The sequence below is a fragment of the Phoenix dactylifera genome, chromosome 3 (genome assembly GCF_009389715.1).
Source record: "Phoenix dactylifera cultivar Barhee BC4 chromosome 3, palm_55x_up_171113_PBpolish2nd_filt_p, whole genome shotgun sequence".
Classification (NCBI taxonomy): Eukaryota; Viridiplantae; Streptophyta; class Magnoliopsida; order Arecales; family Arecaceae; genus Phoenix; species Phoenix dactylifera.
The window spans coordinates 4,863,424-4,876,114 of record NC_052394.1 but is presented as its reverse complement, the minus strand read 5'-3'; the positions used below and the strand labels follow the sequence as shown (position 1 = coordinate 4,876,114).

Sequence of the window (12,691 nt, the reverse complement as noted above, 5' to 3'; positions counted from 1 at the left end):
CCAAAGCAATAAACAGTCCATATTAGGTAAGATAGCAAGAGAGGTTGGACATTGGCCATGCAATAGAATATTCAAACTTGTATATGGTTTTGTATAATTATTATATGAGCAGCCCCAAAAGACCCTTGAGCTAAGGCTTGCTTAGCGTATCATTATTTTCTAGATGCCATTGTGAATTTTGTCTGCTTATCTTGGTTTGTTTTATTAAATTCTGAGAAAAGTAAACCTTCTCCTAAGTTTTGGAGGAAACAAACCTAAACCAATCAAAATAATCAATATCTTAACAACATTTTTATGTCAGTGTATAAAACATTATGAGTCATGATAGCGTATAAAATAGCCAAGTAGGTGGTCCGCCAATCCTCTCAAAATTATTAGTCATGACGCTGGTTCTCCCCTCGCGCTCATCACATGAGCCTGGAATTCTCCGGCAAAGCTGGTGAAGGTCTTATCCATGCAGGCCTTCAAAAAGGAAAAGATAAAGGTTTCAAAGAGAACGCTTTACCTCGAGCCACGATTCAATGGGCCGCCATTTCTCAAGATGAGGGAATCATACCCAATTTATGGACCCCATCGGAATAGTGGGCATCCTAGAGGGTGTACGGGCTCCATTGGGTCGTTCTCAAGGTCTCTTTCTTGGCCGGTTATGATTACGTAAATTATGAAATCCAGCTCTATTTAGTATTCTGGGTGAGGCTTGACGTAATCCAATTAATTGCCGAGGTCCACCGATCTCTAATGGTGCTCGTTGAGGATTCCTTTTTCATTTCATGGTAGGCGTCCATGCTGGAAGTGAGACAAGTATTTGATCACTACATAGAAGTCTACAAGGATATGATCATTGTTTGGTGCTTTTTGGAATGTGGTGTATATAAGGTGCAATTTTATGTTGAAATATGGTGTTCAATCCTCTCCTGTTGTCCAACCACTCCCGTTTATTATCACTCTTCTCATATTAAATAGAGGGTCTCACACGGAAGTTTGAACTAGACAGGACCAGGACTTTCTTTGGATTCACTGACTCTGCTATTCATAACTTTAAAACTTTAGATCCCTAGAATAAAATACTATTGGGATCTGATTCTTAGCCTAGACGACCATCATTGGTTTGGTGAAAGAACAGAAATTTGATTCTATGTAAAGTTGGTTCTCACTTCGATCTCCTAAAAAAATTCCATGGGTATAGTCGTCTATTGTGAATCTAGACTGTAATCTAAGTAGAGTGGGTATAGAATAGCAGGGAGTGATGAATCCTATAAAGGGGCATTTGGTGACCCAAATGGGATCATCGTGGTAATCCTAATCTTGAGATAATCTGATCTCCAGCGATCTGAAACCACTTTTTCGTATACACCAGTATACACCAGTACCAAATTAAATCTGAACTCTTTATGTGCCGGTAGTTCCATCAATTTTGGGTTATGCTTCTTTCCAAATGGAGAGTTGTTTCGGTGCCAGATGCGAGCACAGGCTGCACCATTGTTAGCTAAGTAATTAATCGGACATTCTTCCCGACATTTTGGATTCGATGAAACCAGGAATACCTAAAAATTAAAATAAACAGAAAATCAATCAATATCATTTTATTTTTAAATGTCTTTTTTCCCGCCTGACGGCCTGACATCTGCTACGATGTGATTCAATTTAATTTAATTTTTTTGCACCTACTTTCTCTTCACCCAAATCTGGAACCCCAATCGGCTCACCCTTTTCTCCTAACGAAACCCTAGTTCAAGAAAGTTTCTTCGGGTTAAACCCTTTTCTCTCTCCCAATCTCAGTCTCTTTCCATGTGTTTCAACTTTCAAGCGAGATGTCCAATGGCTGGTAGCTAGCTGTACATCTGGAAAGAACTCGCATTAATGGCGGCAGAGCAGCTCCAGAGGGGACCAATCGTCACCATCTAAAGATCTTCCCGTTTAGGATTTGCCTAAGAGCTGTTCAACGAAGCTTAATTAGGGTTTCTGGATCATTTAAGCGATGAATTGGAGAGCGCGGATGATGTTAATGGCTCCATTAGTGATTCACGCAAAGTAGATTTCGTGCGGGAAGCCCGAGAAGATAGAGACGAGCGCGAATGGGAGGTTTTATCTGGAAGTGTTCGGTTACGGAGTAATGTATCAGAGAGAGATCAAACCAAGTGGGTCGAGTTCGGGAGCAGCAGCTTTCTTCGAGAATCGCTGGTGAAAAAGATCGTATTTTTACTGCTTTACTACCAGTTCCTTTGATGGGTTGGATAAAGGTGAAGGCTTTTGGGGAGATCAATGAAAAAATGAGAAGTGGGGACTAGAGTTAGGGTTTGGTCATTTGTAGCGTTGTGTGTGATTGTTGTTTGGTAACGATCGCTTTCTGCTCTGGTTTGTCCAAGAACCGCAGCGGTCCACATGATTAGCCCCCAACCAACTCTTTCCAATCCGGTCTTCTTTAGCCCCATGGTTTGCGCTTCCTGCCCTGCTTTCCCTCCTCCACCGAAAGGAAATGGTAAAAATTGCATCTTTTTTGCTTTTTTTTCTTCCATTCTAGTTTTTAATATGAATCAAATGAAATGGACACGGAGTGAGAAAAATATTTACGGACTCTAAGAGGAAGTGGATACAGGAAAAAAGTTCTTCAATTTTTTCTTATTTACAACTCCTTTCAAGTTCGCATTTACTATGTCACAGGGTTGTTGGCCGGCATTAAAAGCAAGTGGGACATAGGAGATATTGGCACACTTCTCACGTGATGCAGCTTGCTTTGCTTATCTCCATCTTTGATGCTTTGAGGGCTCCACCATCTTGTTGCATGTCATTGGCTTTCTTTGAGGGCTCCCCTCTCTCACTCCCCTGAATCCCACCATTTTCGTTTATTCCGTTCTCGAGGCCTGGAAAAAATTCTTGTGCATGTCGGTGAAGAATGCTTTGGGTTATGTGGATGGATAGCTTTGTGCTTCACATGGCTCTGTCTTTTACTTCTACCCATGTAAATTTTTTATTCAGAGGATGGTCTCTTACACGAAAGTGGTTCGCTTTTCATGAATGCATTGTAGACATGGAGAAAGGAGGCTGTGTGTAGAAATGCCTTCCCTTGTTGTATACTTGGGTTCGGAAGCATGCGAGTAGAATGATAAAAAAATTGTGCAGGGAAAGTGCTTGTCTCAGTCTTAGGTATGGAACAGCGAGGGCAGACTGTGTGGGTGGTGACGATTGCTTCTTTTGCTTTTTTACCCATTGTCTGAAATCTTCTTGTTTTAGGTTGTTCACTTTCTCTAGCTGCATCTATTAAGAAACTCATGCTGTCCTAATGCAGATCTACCTGCGGAGGTCGCATAGAATAAAGGCTATATCTGAAGATCAAGTTTTAGCTTGATAATGAATCCTGATTTAGGAAGAAGTTTCACTGCTCCAAAGGTTTGTTCCCCCTCCAGTAATTTTTTTTTTCAGTTGTTAAGTTCATGTATCATCTTCAATTCTTCCTAGAGCTTGTTTTGGTTCTCCAAGCTTTGGTGATAACATGTTTTAGGTGTTAGCACCTAGGTTTTTCTTCTTAGTTTGGTGGGTTTGCTGAAAACTTGATTACCCAATTGATTTCAGAAGGATTCTTGGAAGGCCATCTTGCTTTTAGCATATCAGAGCCTAGGTGTGGTGTATGGGGATTTGAGTATATCCCCTTTGTATGTTTATAAGAGCACCTTTGCAGAGGATATAAAACATTCAGAGACAAACGAGGAGATTTTGGGTGTGCTTTCGTTTGTGTTCTGGACTCTTACCCTTGTCCCTCTCTTCAAGTATGTTTCCATAGTTCTTAGAGCTGATGACAATGGTCAGGGTACGTATCACCAGTTTCTGAAATTTGTTTTCTTGAAGCAATAGTTTTGTCCTTTTATTGACATTATTTATTTATGATGTTGCAGGTGGTACTTTCGCCCTATATTCTTTGATATGCAGGCATGCCAATGTAAGCCTTCTGCCTAACAGACAGGTTGCAGATGAAGAACTCTCCACTTACAAACTGGAAAGCCCTCCAGAAACAAATAATAAGTCAAGGGTGAAAATTTGGCTTGAGAGGCATAAGAACTTGCACACTGCCTTGCTAGTAGTGGTTATGCTTGGTACCTGTATGGTGATTGGAGATGGTGTACTCACTCCAGCTATATCAGGTGCTTCCAGTTTTCTTTTATTGAGTTTTTTTTTTTTTTTTTGTGGGGTGGGGTTGGGGGATGGGGGGCTTCTTTCTCTTGTTCTGGTGCTCAGGTTTCCACATTATTTGCTAATCTTATTCTCTTTTTTTATTTTCCCCCTTGGTTAGTTTTTTCTGCAGTTTCAGGACTCGAGTTAGCCATGTCCAAAGGCCACCATGAATGTAAGCTTTTCTTCTATCGCATGAATCAATTTTTTTTTTTGTCTCCAACAGCAGTCCATTGATAGCTCTAAGAAAAGCCTATTTTACTAGTCTCTTGTTATAAGTGAAGACCACGTAACTCCCTTGTTACTTTAGTCTTTGTTTGTTTCTTTAGGGTACAAATCTCTATTAACAAGATGATGTCAACACAATTAACAGGTCTGTGGAAGCAACAGATGACTTGAGCTCCTTGAACCAACATTTATGCTGCTTTTTATTTTTTTCCCATTTATTTATTTCTAAATTTCTGGTCAGGGCTAAGTTGTATGAGACCCTATGGAGTAAGGGTTGTGTAACAACCAAGATCTCACCCAAAATAGCTAGCCGGAAGGTATTATTTGGCTTTCTTGATTCTGTATAAGTATTGAAGATCTACTCAGCGAATAACCGATGTGGGACTAAACACACACCCACATTAGTCCTCATAGGTTGCAATAATCCTTGTCCCGTATTCCTTGGTCAATATTTTCTGCTGGTTGTTTTCTCCAGAGATCTTTTTAATTTTAAGGAAATACGAAACCAGTAGAAGAACCACAACAACCAGGTTATAGCAACTACATATTGATAAACATTTTATTGTATGAATACAGCAACTATCTCCCGGACTGTTCTTTTATTTTAAAGTTAATTACAATTTGGCATGTTTTATATGCCTAAGTACTGGATGAAATTAAAAGGCATTTTATGTTGCAATCACTATTTAAAAATTAAAAAATTATGTTCAACTATTTGACATTTGGAGAAGTCCAAACAAAACAGGATCTGATGGTTACTAATTCTGAAGCAAAAAACTGGAACTTACATGCATTAACTGTTAGCGTGTGTATATAATGCAAATCCACAGCCATGGATGACTAACAATTACATGTCAAGTCTCTCTAGGGTGTTTCTTTTTGCTATCTGATGACTTTTCTTTTTTGTCTGCAGATGCTGTGGTTCCAATTACTTGCTTTATATTAATATGTTTATTTGCCCTCCAACACTTTGGTACTCGTCGGATTGGATTTCTATTTGCACCAATTGTCCTGACCTGGCTACTCTGCATCAGTGCACTTGGCATCTATAATATTGTTCACTGGAACCAACATGTTTATAAAGCCCTTTCCCCATATTACATGTTTAAGTTCCTGAAAAAGACGAAAAAAGGTGGCTGGATGTCCTTGGGTGGAATTTTACTGTGCGTAACAGGTAAATTCAGGAAAATGCATCAAAAACTCAGAATTCTTTTTGCACTCTCTAAACCAGAAAATATAGTTGACCTTATTTTACATGGAGATATCTGTAGCTAACTTAATCTTACATAGAGATCTCTGACAAAAAGAAATATATGGCTTTTTACAAAGCATGTCTCTAAGCAATAGTCATTTTGAAAACAGGTTGCAACAACCCAAGACCTCACCCAAAAAGTTTAGCTAAAAGACGTTATTTAGGTTACTTGGCCCTATATAAGTACCCAAGATCTACTGAGTGTATGGCCGATGTAGGACTAAACATAGACCCTCACAGTTCCTAAGACAGGTTGTATATTGATATTTGAAGGAAGTCAGAACTATGCCAGAAAATGAAATTAGAAGGCTGCATCAGTGTCTATAGAAGTGTTAGAGCACAATGTAGTAGCATGTATTTTGTATAAAACTAATTACAACTTGGATCAGTATACGATAACTTGCATTGACTGCCATTACAGGATCAGAGGCAATGTTTGCAGATCTCGGACACTTCTCATACACTGCAATTCAGGTGCTTTTGCCTAGCAATTTATTTGTTTGTTAATTTCTTTTGTTCATGTTTTGACTAAATCTTCTATTCTATACCTCTTGTAGATTGCTTTCACTTTACTAGTGTATCCGGCACTGATTTTGGCATACATGGGTCAAGCTGCTTATTTATCAAGGCATCATAGAATCTATTCAAGTTACCAGATTGGCTTTTATGTTTCAGTTCCAGGTAAGTATTCCATTTCTCACTTCAAGGAACCATTTACATATAAGTTTTTATTGGAAAGTAGTGATCTATAACTTTAAGAAAAATAGTCGCTTGTCTGACTACTACGTCATATTAGCTAACTCTATATTCATGCAGTTATCTTACTGAGGAGCAGATATTTTTATTTGCTCGTCAGCTGGACATATGTGATTGCTCAGAAGTTCATTCGTACACATTATTCACATAGATGGATGCAAAACAAGTATCTTACCCATTCAACTAAATAATGAAAAGACTCTTGAGGGACAGAAGAAATTGCATCCAAGAGTTGTAAACTCATGGAGGGAGAGTTTGACTGCTGTATGAACTGGTTATGAATGTATTAGAAGTTATAGATTTGAATGGATTAGAAGAAAGGCACATAATAAGATAGTATGTTCCAAACAGAGCAAGGTGAAATATATATGGGAAGTAGCTAGATCCCATAGAGGAATCATTCAAAATTTATCAACTTGGTTTCATGTGAAGATGATCAATAACTGGGGTGTTTCTAACTCATGAATTGATGTGAGTGAAAACTGATTTTTTCCTAATGTTGATGTAGAATAGGAACTCAATAGACTTCCAAGAGGACCTATTGAACAATGAATAGGAAATTGAATGCATGTCCTGCTATTATATGAATTAGGAAGCAGTCACAAAGGGAGTTTTGTTGAGTTTGTTTATGTAATTTGCATGTTCCATCAGCAAACTTAAGTAAAGCGCTACTATGCATTTTTGGCTAGTTGTAAAGGAGATCTCGCTGCATATAAAAAGTAATAATTTCCCTTGTTGATCCTATTTGGCATCAAACAGAGACAAGTTGTTTGTGAAGTGAAGAATTTGAACTAGTCTGGCCATATGTTCTCCTTTATACGTAGAAAGGGTAAAATTCTACCTCAGTGTTGATCAATTGGTCCTGGAACAAACACTTAATAAGTTGGTCTCGGTAAAATTTCAGTAGAATGGAGTATATAGCTCCAATAGCCATGCCCCAGTTGGAAGTACGGAGGGTTCTTCACTTTTAACTTTTACCACAACATTATTCTTGAGTGCTGTGTAAAGGAAAACAGATCTCATTTTTAGCATCATAGGATGATTTGTTCCTTTATCTAAACTTTCTGCAATTGTAGTGTTTAAAAGACATTTTTCTAGTAGTGGCTTCAAAAGCATAATGGGAAATTGTTTGAATTTGTTGCTTAAAGACGCAGAAAAAGAAATTTGAAGATGGGATTTTGACTTCAATCCTCCATGCTGATTTCTGATGCTGCAGGCACTGAGGTCTCAACACATCACGATTGACTAAGAAATCATATGAGTCCTGGTATATTTTTGCTTTGGGAAGGAAGAAAAGGGGGGGTTTGGGGGGTGTTAAGATCTGCACAATCAATAGATGGTTGGAAGGTGAGTTGCCCTTGTCTGCTTGGTGCATGACTGAGATAAGAGTTATATCCCCATTGATCAATAGTGGCGGTGATGAAACAAACGCTTTAGTTTAAAAATGTGCAAAGGTTGCATTTGCCATTATATTATATAAATTCAATCAACAATTTGTTGCCCATACTGATAGCCACATCTTGCTGTCCTTGGATGATTATTTTCATTTGCCACAAAAATCATATAATGGTTTCTTCTGGGTGTATTCTCTTGACGATAGTGTGTTCTGAGAAACATCTTGATAATGATATTTTGGTTGGGAGAATATGACACTTTAAGAAATTGCTGATATCAAGAATCTTTCATGCAACCAAATCCTCAAGAAGGGTTTGTTAGACTTACTGTGGATTAATCAACTGTGTTAGACTTATCCTCAATACCAATGAGTTCTTGGCCTCTTTTAAGTCTGAACTGGAATTATCGGCTGTGTTCGACTTATTCTGGTGGCCTGTGGGATTGGTATTGATAGCTGTAGATGGAACTAAAATGCTGCTCAGGTTTAATTGCTTCGTTTGCAGTATTAATTTCTGTAGAAGGTGTTATTTGCTTTTCTACCCAACAAACTACTTCTTTAAAATGGTCTTACTTTATATGATATGCTCCTTTTATTATGCTAGTCCAACTAAAAGGTTTCGGGCTCCTTTTCAGAAGTATTTATTTCATAATAGCAAATAATATAGCATAGTTTTGACCTTTCATGTTTTTTCTCGTGATATTTTGTTTGATTTGAATCAGCTCATTCATGATCAATATGAAGAACCAAATTTGATTCTTAGAATATTTTTTGGTTTGTAGAGAGTGTAAGGTGGCCTGTGCTTGGACTGGCAATTTTAGCTTCTGTGGTGGGAAGCCAAGCAATCATTAGTGGAACATTCTCTATCATAAACCAGAGCCAATCGCTCGGCTGCTTTCCTAGAGTCAAAGTAGTGCATACCTCAGAGAAAATTCATGGGCAGATCTACATCCCAGAGATCAATTGGATGCTCATGATCCTCTGCATAGCAGTTGCTGTTGGATTTAGAAACACAAAACACATGGGCAATGCATCTGGTATGTTAGAACTGGAAAATCGCTCTTTCCTTTGATATTTTCAGTAGTTTGCCACTTATGATACCACTTATTTCCAAGATGCATTCTCCACTCAACCAGTATTATAGAGCTTAAATCAAATCAAAAATAGCCTGAGTACATTGCATTTTCCAATGCTTCAAATTTTGCTTTCAACGAAGATGTCCATATTATCTATATTGCATACTGGTTGCCCAGCATATGCTACCTTTATCAAATGGGCTGTACTTGTACAGTGAAGGCCCTCAAGCTCTTCTCATATTTCTGATGGAGGACAGCAAAAATTATCATTTCCTAATATTACAAACATATGAGATATATCCATATTTTATAAACCCGTTTAATTTAAATCCTCTTAAGTCCCCTATACTACTGCACTAAATATTCATATGACCAACTACTCTACAGTATTCTTTCTGTTATTATGCTAAATCCCTTCTGCACTCCTAATTTTCTTTTCCTTTGTATGCAATGCAGGACTAGCAGTGATCACAGTGATGTTGGTTACTACATGCCTCACTTCTCTAGTCATGATCCTTTGCTGGCATAAGCCCCCACTCCTGGCCCTTGCTTTTCTTCTATTCTTTGGCTCAATTGAGGTCCTCTACTTTTCTGCCTCCCTCATCAAATTTCTTGAGGGTGCCTGGGTCCCCATCCTCCTTGCTCTCTTCCTCATGACTGTCATGTTTGTCTGGCACTACACGACAATCAAGAAATATGAATTTGACTTGCACAACATGGTTTCCTTGGAATGGCTCCTTGGACTTGGTGACAATCTTGGTATTGTCCGCGTTCCTGGCATTGGCCTTGTGTACACGGATCTCATCTCTGGCATACCTGCTAACTTCTCCCACTTCGTCACCAACCTTCCAGCATTCCACTGCATCCTAGTTTTTGTCTGTGTTAAATCTGTTCCTGTCCCTTTCGTGCCTCCTGCTGAAAGATACCTTCTGGGTCATGTTGGACCACCAAACCACCGGTCATATCGATGCATTGTTCGATATGGGTACCGTGATGTCCACCAGGATATCGACTCTTTTGAATCTCAGCTTATTGCTAGTTTATCTGACTTCATACGGTCCAAAGCATCATATGGTGGCGTGCGGTCTGGTGAGTCAATGGATGGGGGTGAATGCAGACTCACTGTTATTGGGAGCAATGCACTCGCATGTCCTCCCAAATATGATTTTGAGGAAAACATCCAACCGGCTAGTGTGTTAATCGAGTTCCCTGACAAGGGGAATGCAATGGAATTGGCGCCTATTAGTACAGGGAAGAAGGTTCGCTTCTTTCTAGAAGATGACGATAGCTCAGAATTGTATAAACATGTAGAAGAAGAGCTTGAGGATCTATGCGAGGCACGTGAAGCTGGGACTGCATTCATATTGGGGCATTCGCATGTGCGAGCAAAGCCAGGGTCATCCATCATGAAGAAGGTGGCAATTGATTTCGGATACAACTTCCTGAGTAGGAATTGCCGGGGCCCGGATGTTGCACTGCGGGTGCCTCCAGCATCACTGCTTGAGGTCGGGATGGTTTATGTATTGTGACTTGTGAGCTGAAAGCCTGTGCAGCCATGTAAGTAAATTGATCCCTTTGATGTACTATATTATGTGAGGGACACTGGCAGTTCTAAAATCATGGTGGAGCCTCAACTGCCTGAGGTCGGGATGATGCATGTATTGTTAGCTGAAACTTGCACAGCCATGTGAGTAAGATCATCTCTGCCAAAATGTTTTGGGAATGTACTATTGTATCTCAAGAGAATGTAACAGCGTGACAATACTTGGAAAATCTTTGATTGAATGGGTCTGAGAATTAACTAGTACTGAGTATCTGGCTGTTAGATCTTACCTGAAGAATTAAGTAAAAATTTGCAATTGTCACATCTCTCATGTTTAATCAAAGCAGTCTATGGGAATGGTTTCTCGTAGCTTAATTTCACCATATCTTGCTCTGAGGATTATATAGTTATTATAATTACACTAAGTACTATTTTGGTCATTGTTGGCATGGTGAAAGACTTGAAATATTCTCAAACTGTGGTTTGGTCCTCATTCCCATCTTACATGGTTTGACACAAGGCAGGTGGCCGTTTTCATGCTTTGCGACTTAATAAACATAAAAGGACAAACAAATACATGAATGGCTTTGATGTCAATATGTCTGATTTCCTTATTCTGTTCGCACATTGTTCACAATGTATTGCTGCATGACCTGAAAAATGGGTTGAAACTCTGTATCATTGCCACTATAGCATCTGCAGCGTGGAAAAGCATAGAATGGCGCTTACTCCAAAGGTACGCCCTTTCCTTGGAAACCAAATGTCCCAGGTTCTAAGAAATTACAAAAATTGATATAAGGAAATTTTACCAGTGTGGAAATGGTTGTTCCCCAAGATTTTCGGACGCTGGAAGCCATTGGACCATTGAATGTAGAAGGCATGTCATGAGCAGTAAAGTTGTCTCATGTCATTGGGTGAACAATAACAGTCAAAAAAAAGAAAAAGTTATTTTGTCATCTCATTTTTTTCATCATAGGGGTTAATAGCAGCCATTGTTTTTTTCCCAACCATCCTATACCTGGGCTGAAACTATGTAAATAATGTCTGATATTTCCATAATGACAGCAAAATAAAGGTTGCAGTGGGTTATTTTGAGACATTGTCGATCACTGTGAAGTTACTAGAAATCCAAATTTGGTGGTAGCAATTCTGTTTTTTATATTCAATATCTACCATCCATATAGAACATCATGCTCACAAGAAAATCATGCAACACACAAGGATGTTCGATTCGTAGTCTACTTCTATTTATTTCGATTCGTAGTCTGCTTCTATTTATATCGATAATTGTCACCGATGCACCTGGATTAATTTTACATATCATGATGCTACAGGATGGATAAATTGTGCTAATCCACTTACAATTCATGAGGTAGAACTTCTCGACTAATTGTCTGTCTTTGCTGCTGCCCATTCTTTTTTTTATTATTATTTTGTTTTGATGAAAAGGGAGGCAAAAGGCCACCCAGCTTTTATTGTATGAGATTAGAATTATTTACAGAGTGATATTTACTAATTTACAGAAGGCAGAAACAGATGCTGTCCAAGATTTATTACAAAATTCTGCTTCCAAACTGTGGTTGGACCAGAGACAAAAACAGAACAGGAGGGTTGAAACAGAAGTCTTAAATTTAGGCTTCAACGGTGGCACAAGGATGTAAGAAACAGCGTGAAAACTTCAGCCTTCTGAGCTTCTGATTTGGAGCTGCATTGAGGTAAGCAATCAATACTCCATGCATCAGATAGCTGTGAAGGGATACTCTTTATTTTGTTCCAGACTCTTACCCATTCATGGATAACACGAAGACATGCAGCTCCCTCGCATCCTGTTTGTGATAGAATTAAAGTTCTCTCTGAGAGTCTGAGTGATATGCTAATCCATGCGAAATAGTGTAGGCTCATCACTTTTTTCGTTCCGATGCCATATCTTGTGCACACTTATATATATATATATATATAGATATATATATATATATATCATAACAGATGCAGAGGTGGATGGTTGGCCAACCACCGCCACCTTGGTGAAATGGAGTTTTCCAGTGGACCACGATGCATGACTCAAGAACGCCGTCCCAAAAAAAGAAAAAAAGGAAAGAAAGGTGTGAAGCCCGTATGTCTCCAGTGCTGGCCCATCCCATTGATGAGACCACTCAGCTAGTCTGGTCTCCAATCTGCATCGAGCCATGGAGGTAGGCCTTGACCTCCAACCTGCAAGGTTGGACCACATTCCTCTTTTGCGTATTTGTAGCCCCCTAGTCCTCTTGCTGGTACTCATG

The 12,691-nt window shown here is 39.1% G+C and overlaps 1 protein-coding gene across 2 annotated transcripts; it reads left to right on the top strand.

Moving 5' to 3' along the window:
* The first annotated feature begins 2,694 nt into the window (after positions 1-2,694).
* LOC103702217 (putative potassium transporter 8) lies at positions 2,695-10,734 on the top strand. 2 transcript variants are annotated; one of them, XM_039124350.1, is made up of 10 exons: positions 2,695-3,169; positions 3,287-3,387; positions 3,571-3,805; positions 3,891-4,136; positions 4,286-4,339; positions 5,306-5,566; positions 6,066-6,118; positions 6,202-6,325; positions 8,576-8,830; positions 9,326-10,398. In XM_039124350.1, the coding sequence occupies exons 2-10, from the start codon at positions 3,349-3,351 to the stop codon at positions 10,396-10,398; spliced, it is 2,340 nt and encodes a 779-aa protein (XP_038980278.1). In that variant the 5' UTR covers positions 2,695-3,169; positions 3,287-3,348. The 2 variants fall into 2 exon arrangements, with proteins under 2 accessions (XP_038980278.1, XP_038980279.1); XM_039124351.1 differs by having other exon boundaries at positions 2,696-3,144; positions 9,326-10,734.
* Positions 10,735-12,691: the final 1,957 nt, after the last annotated feature.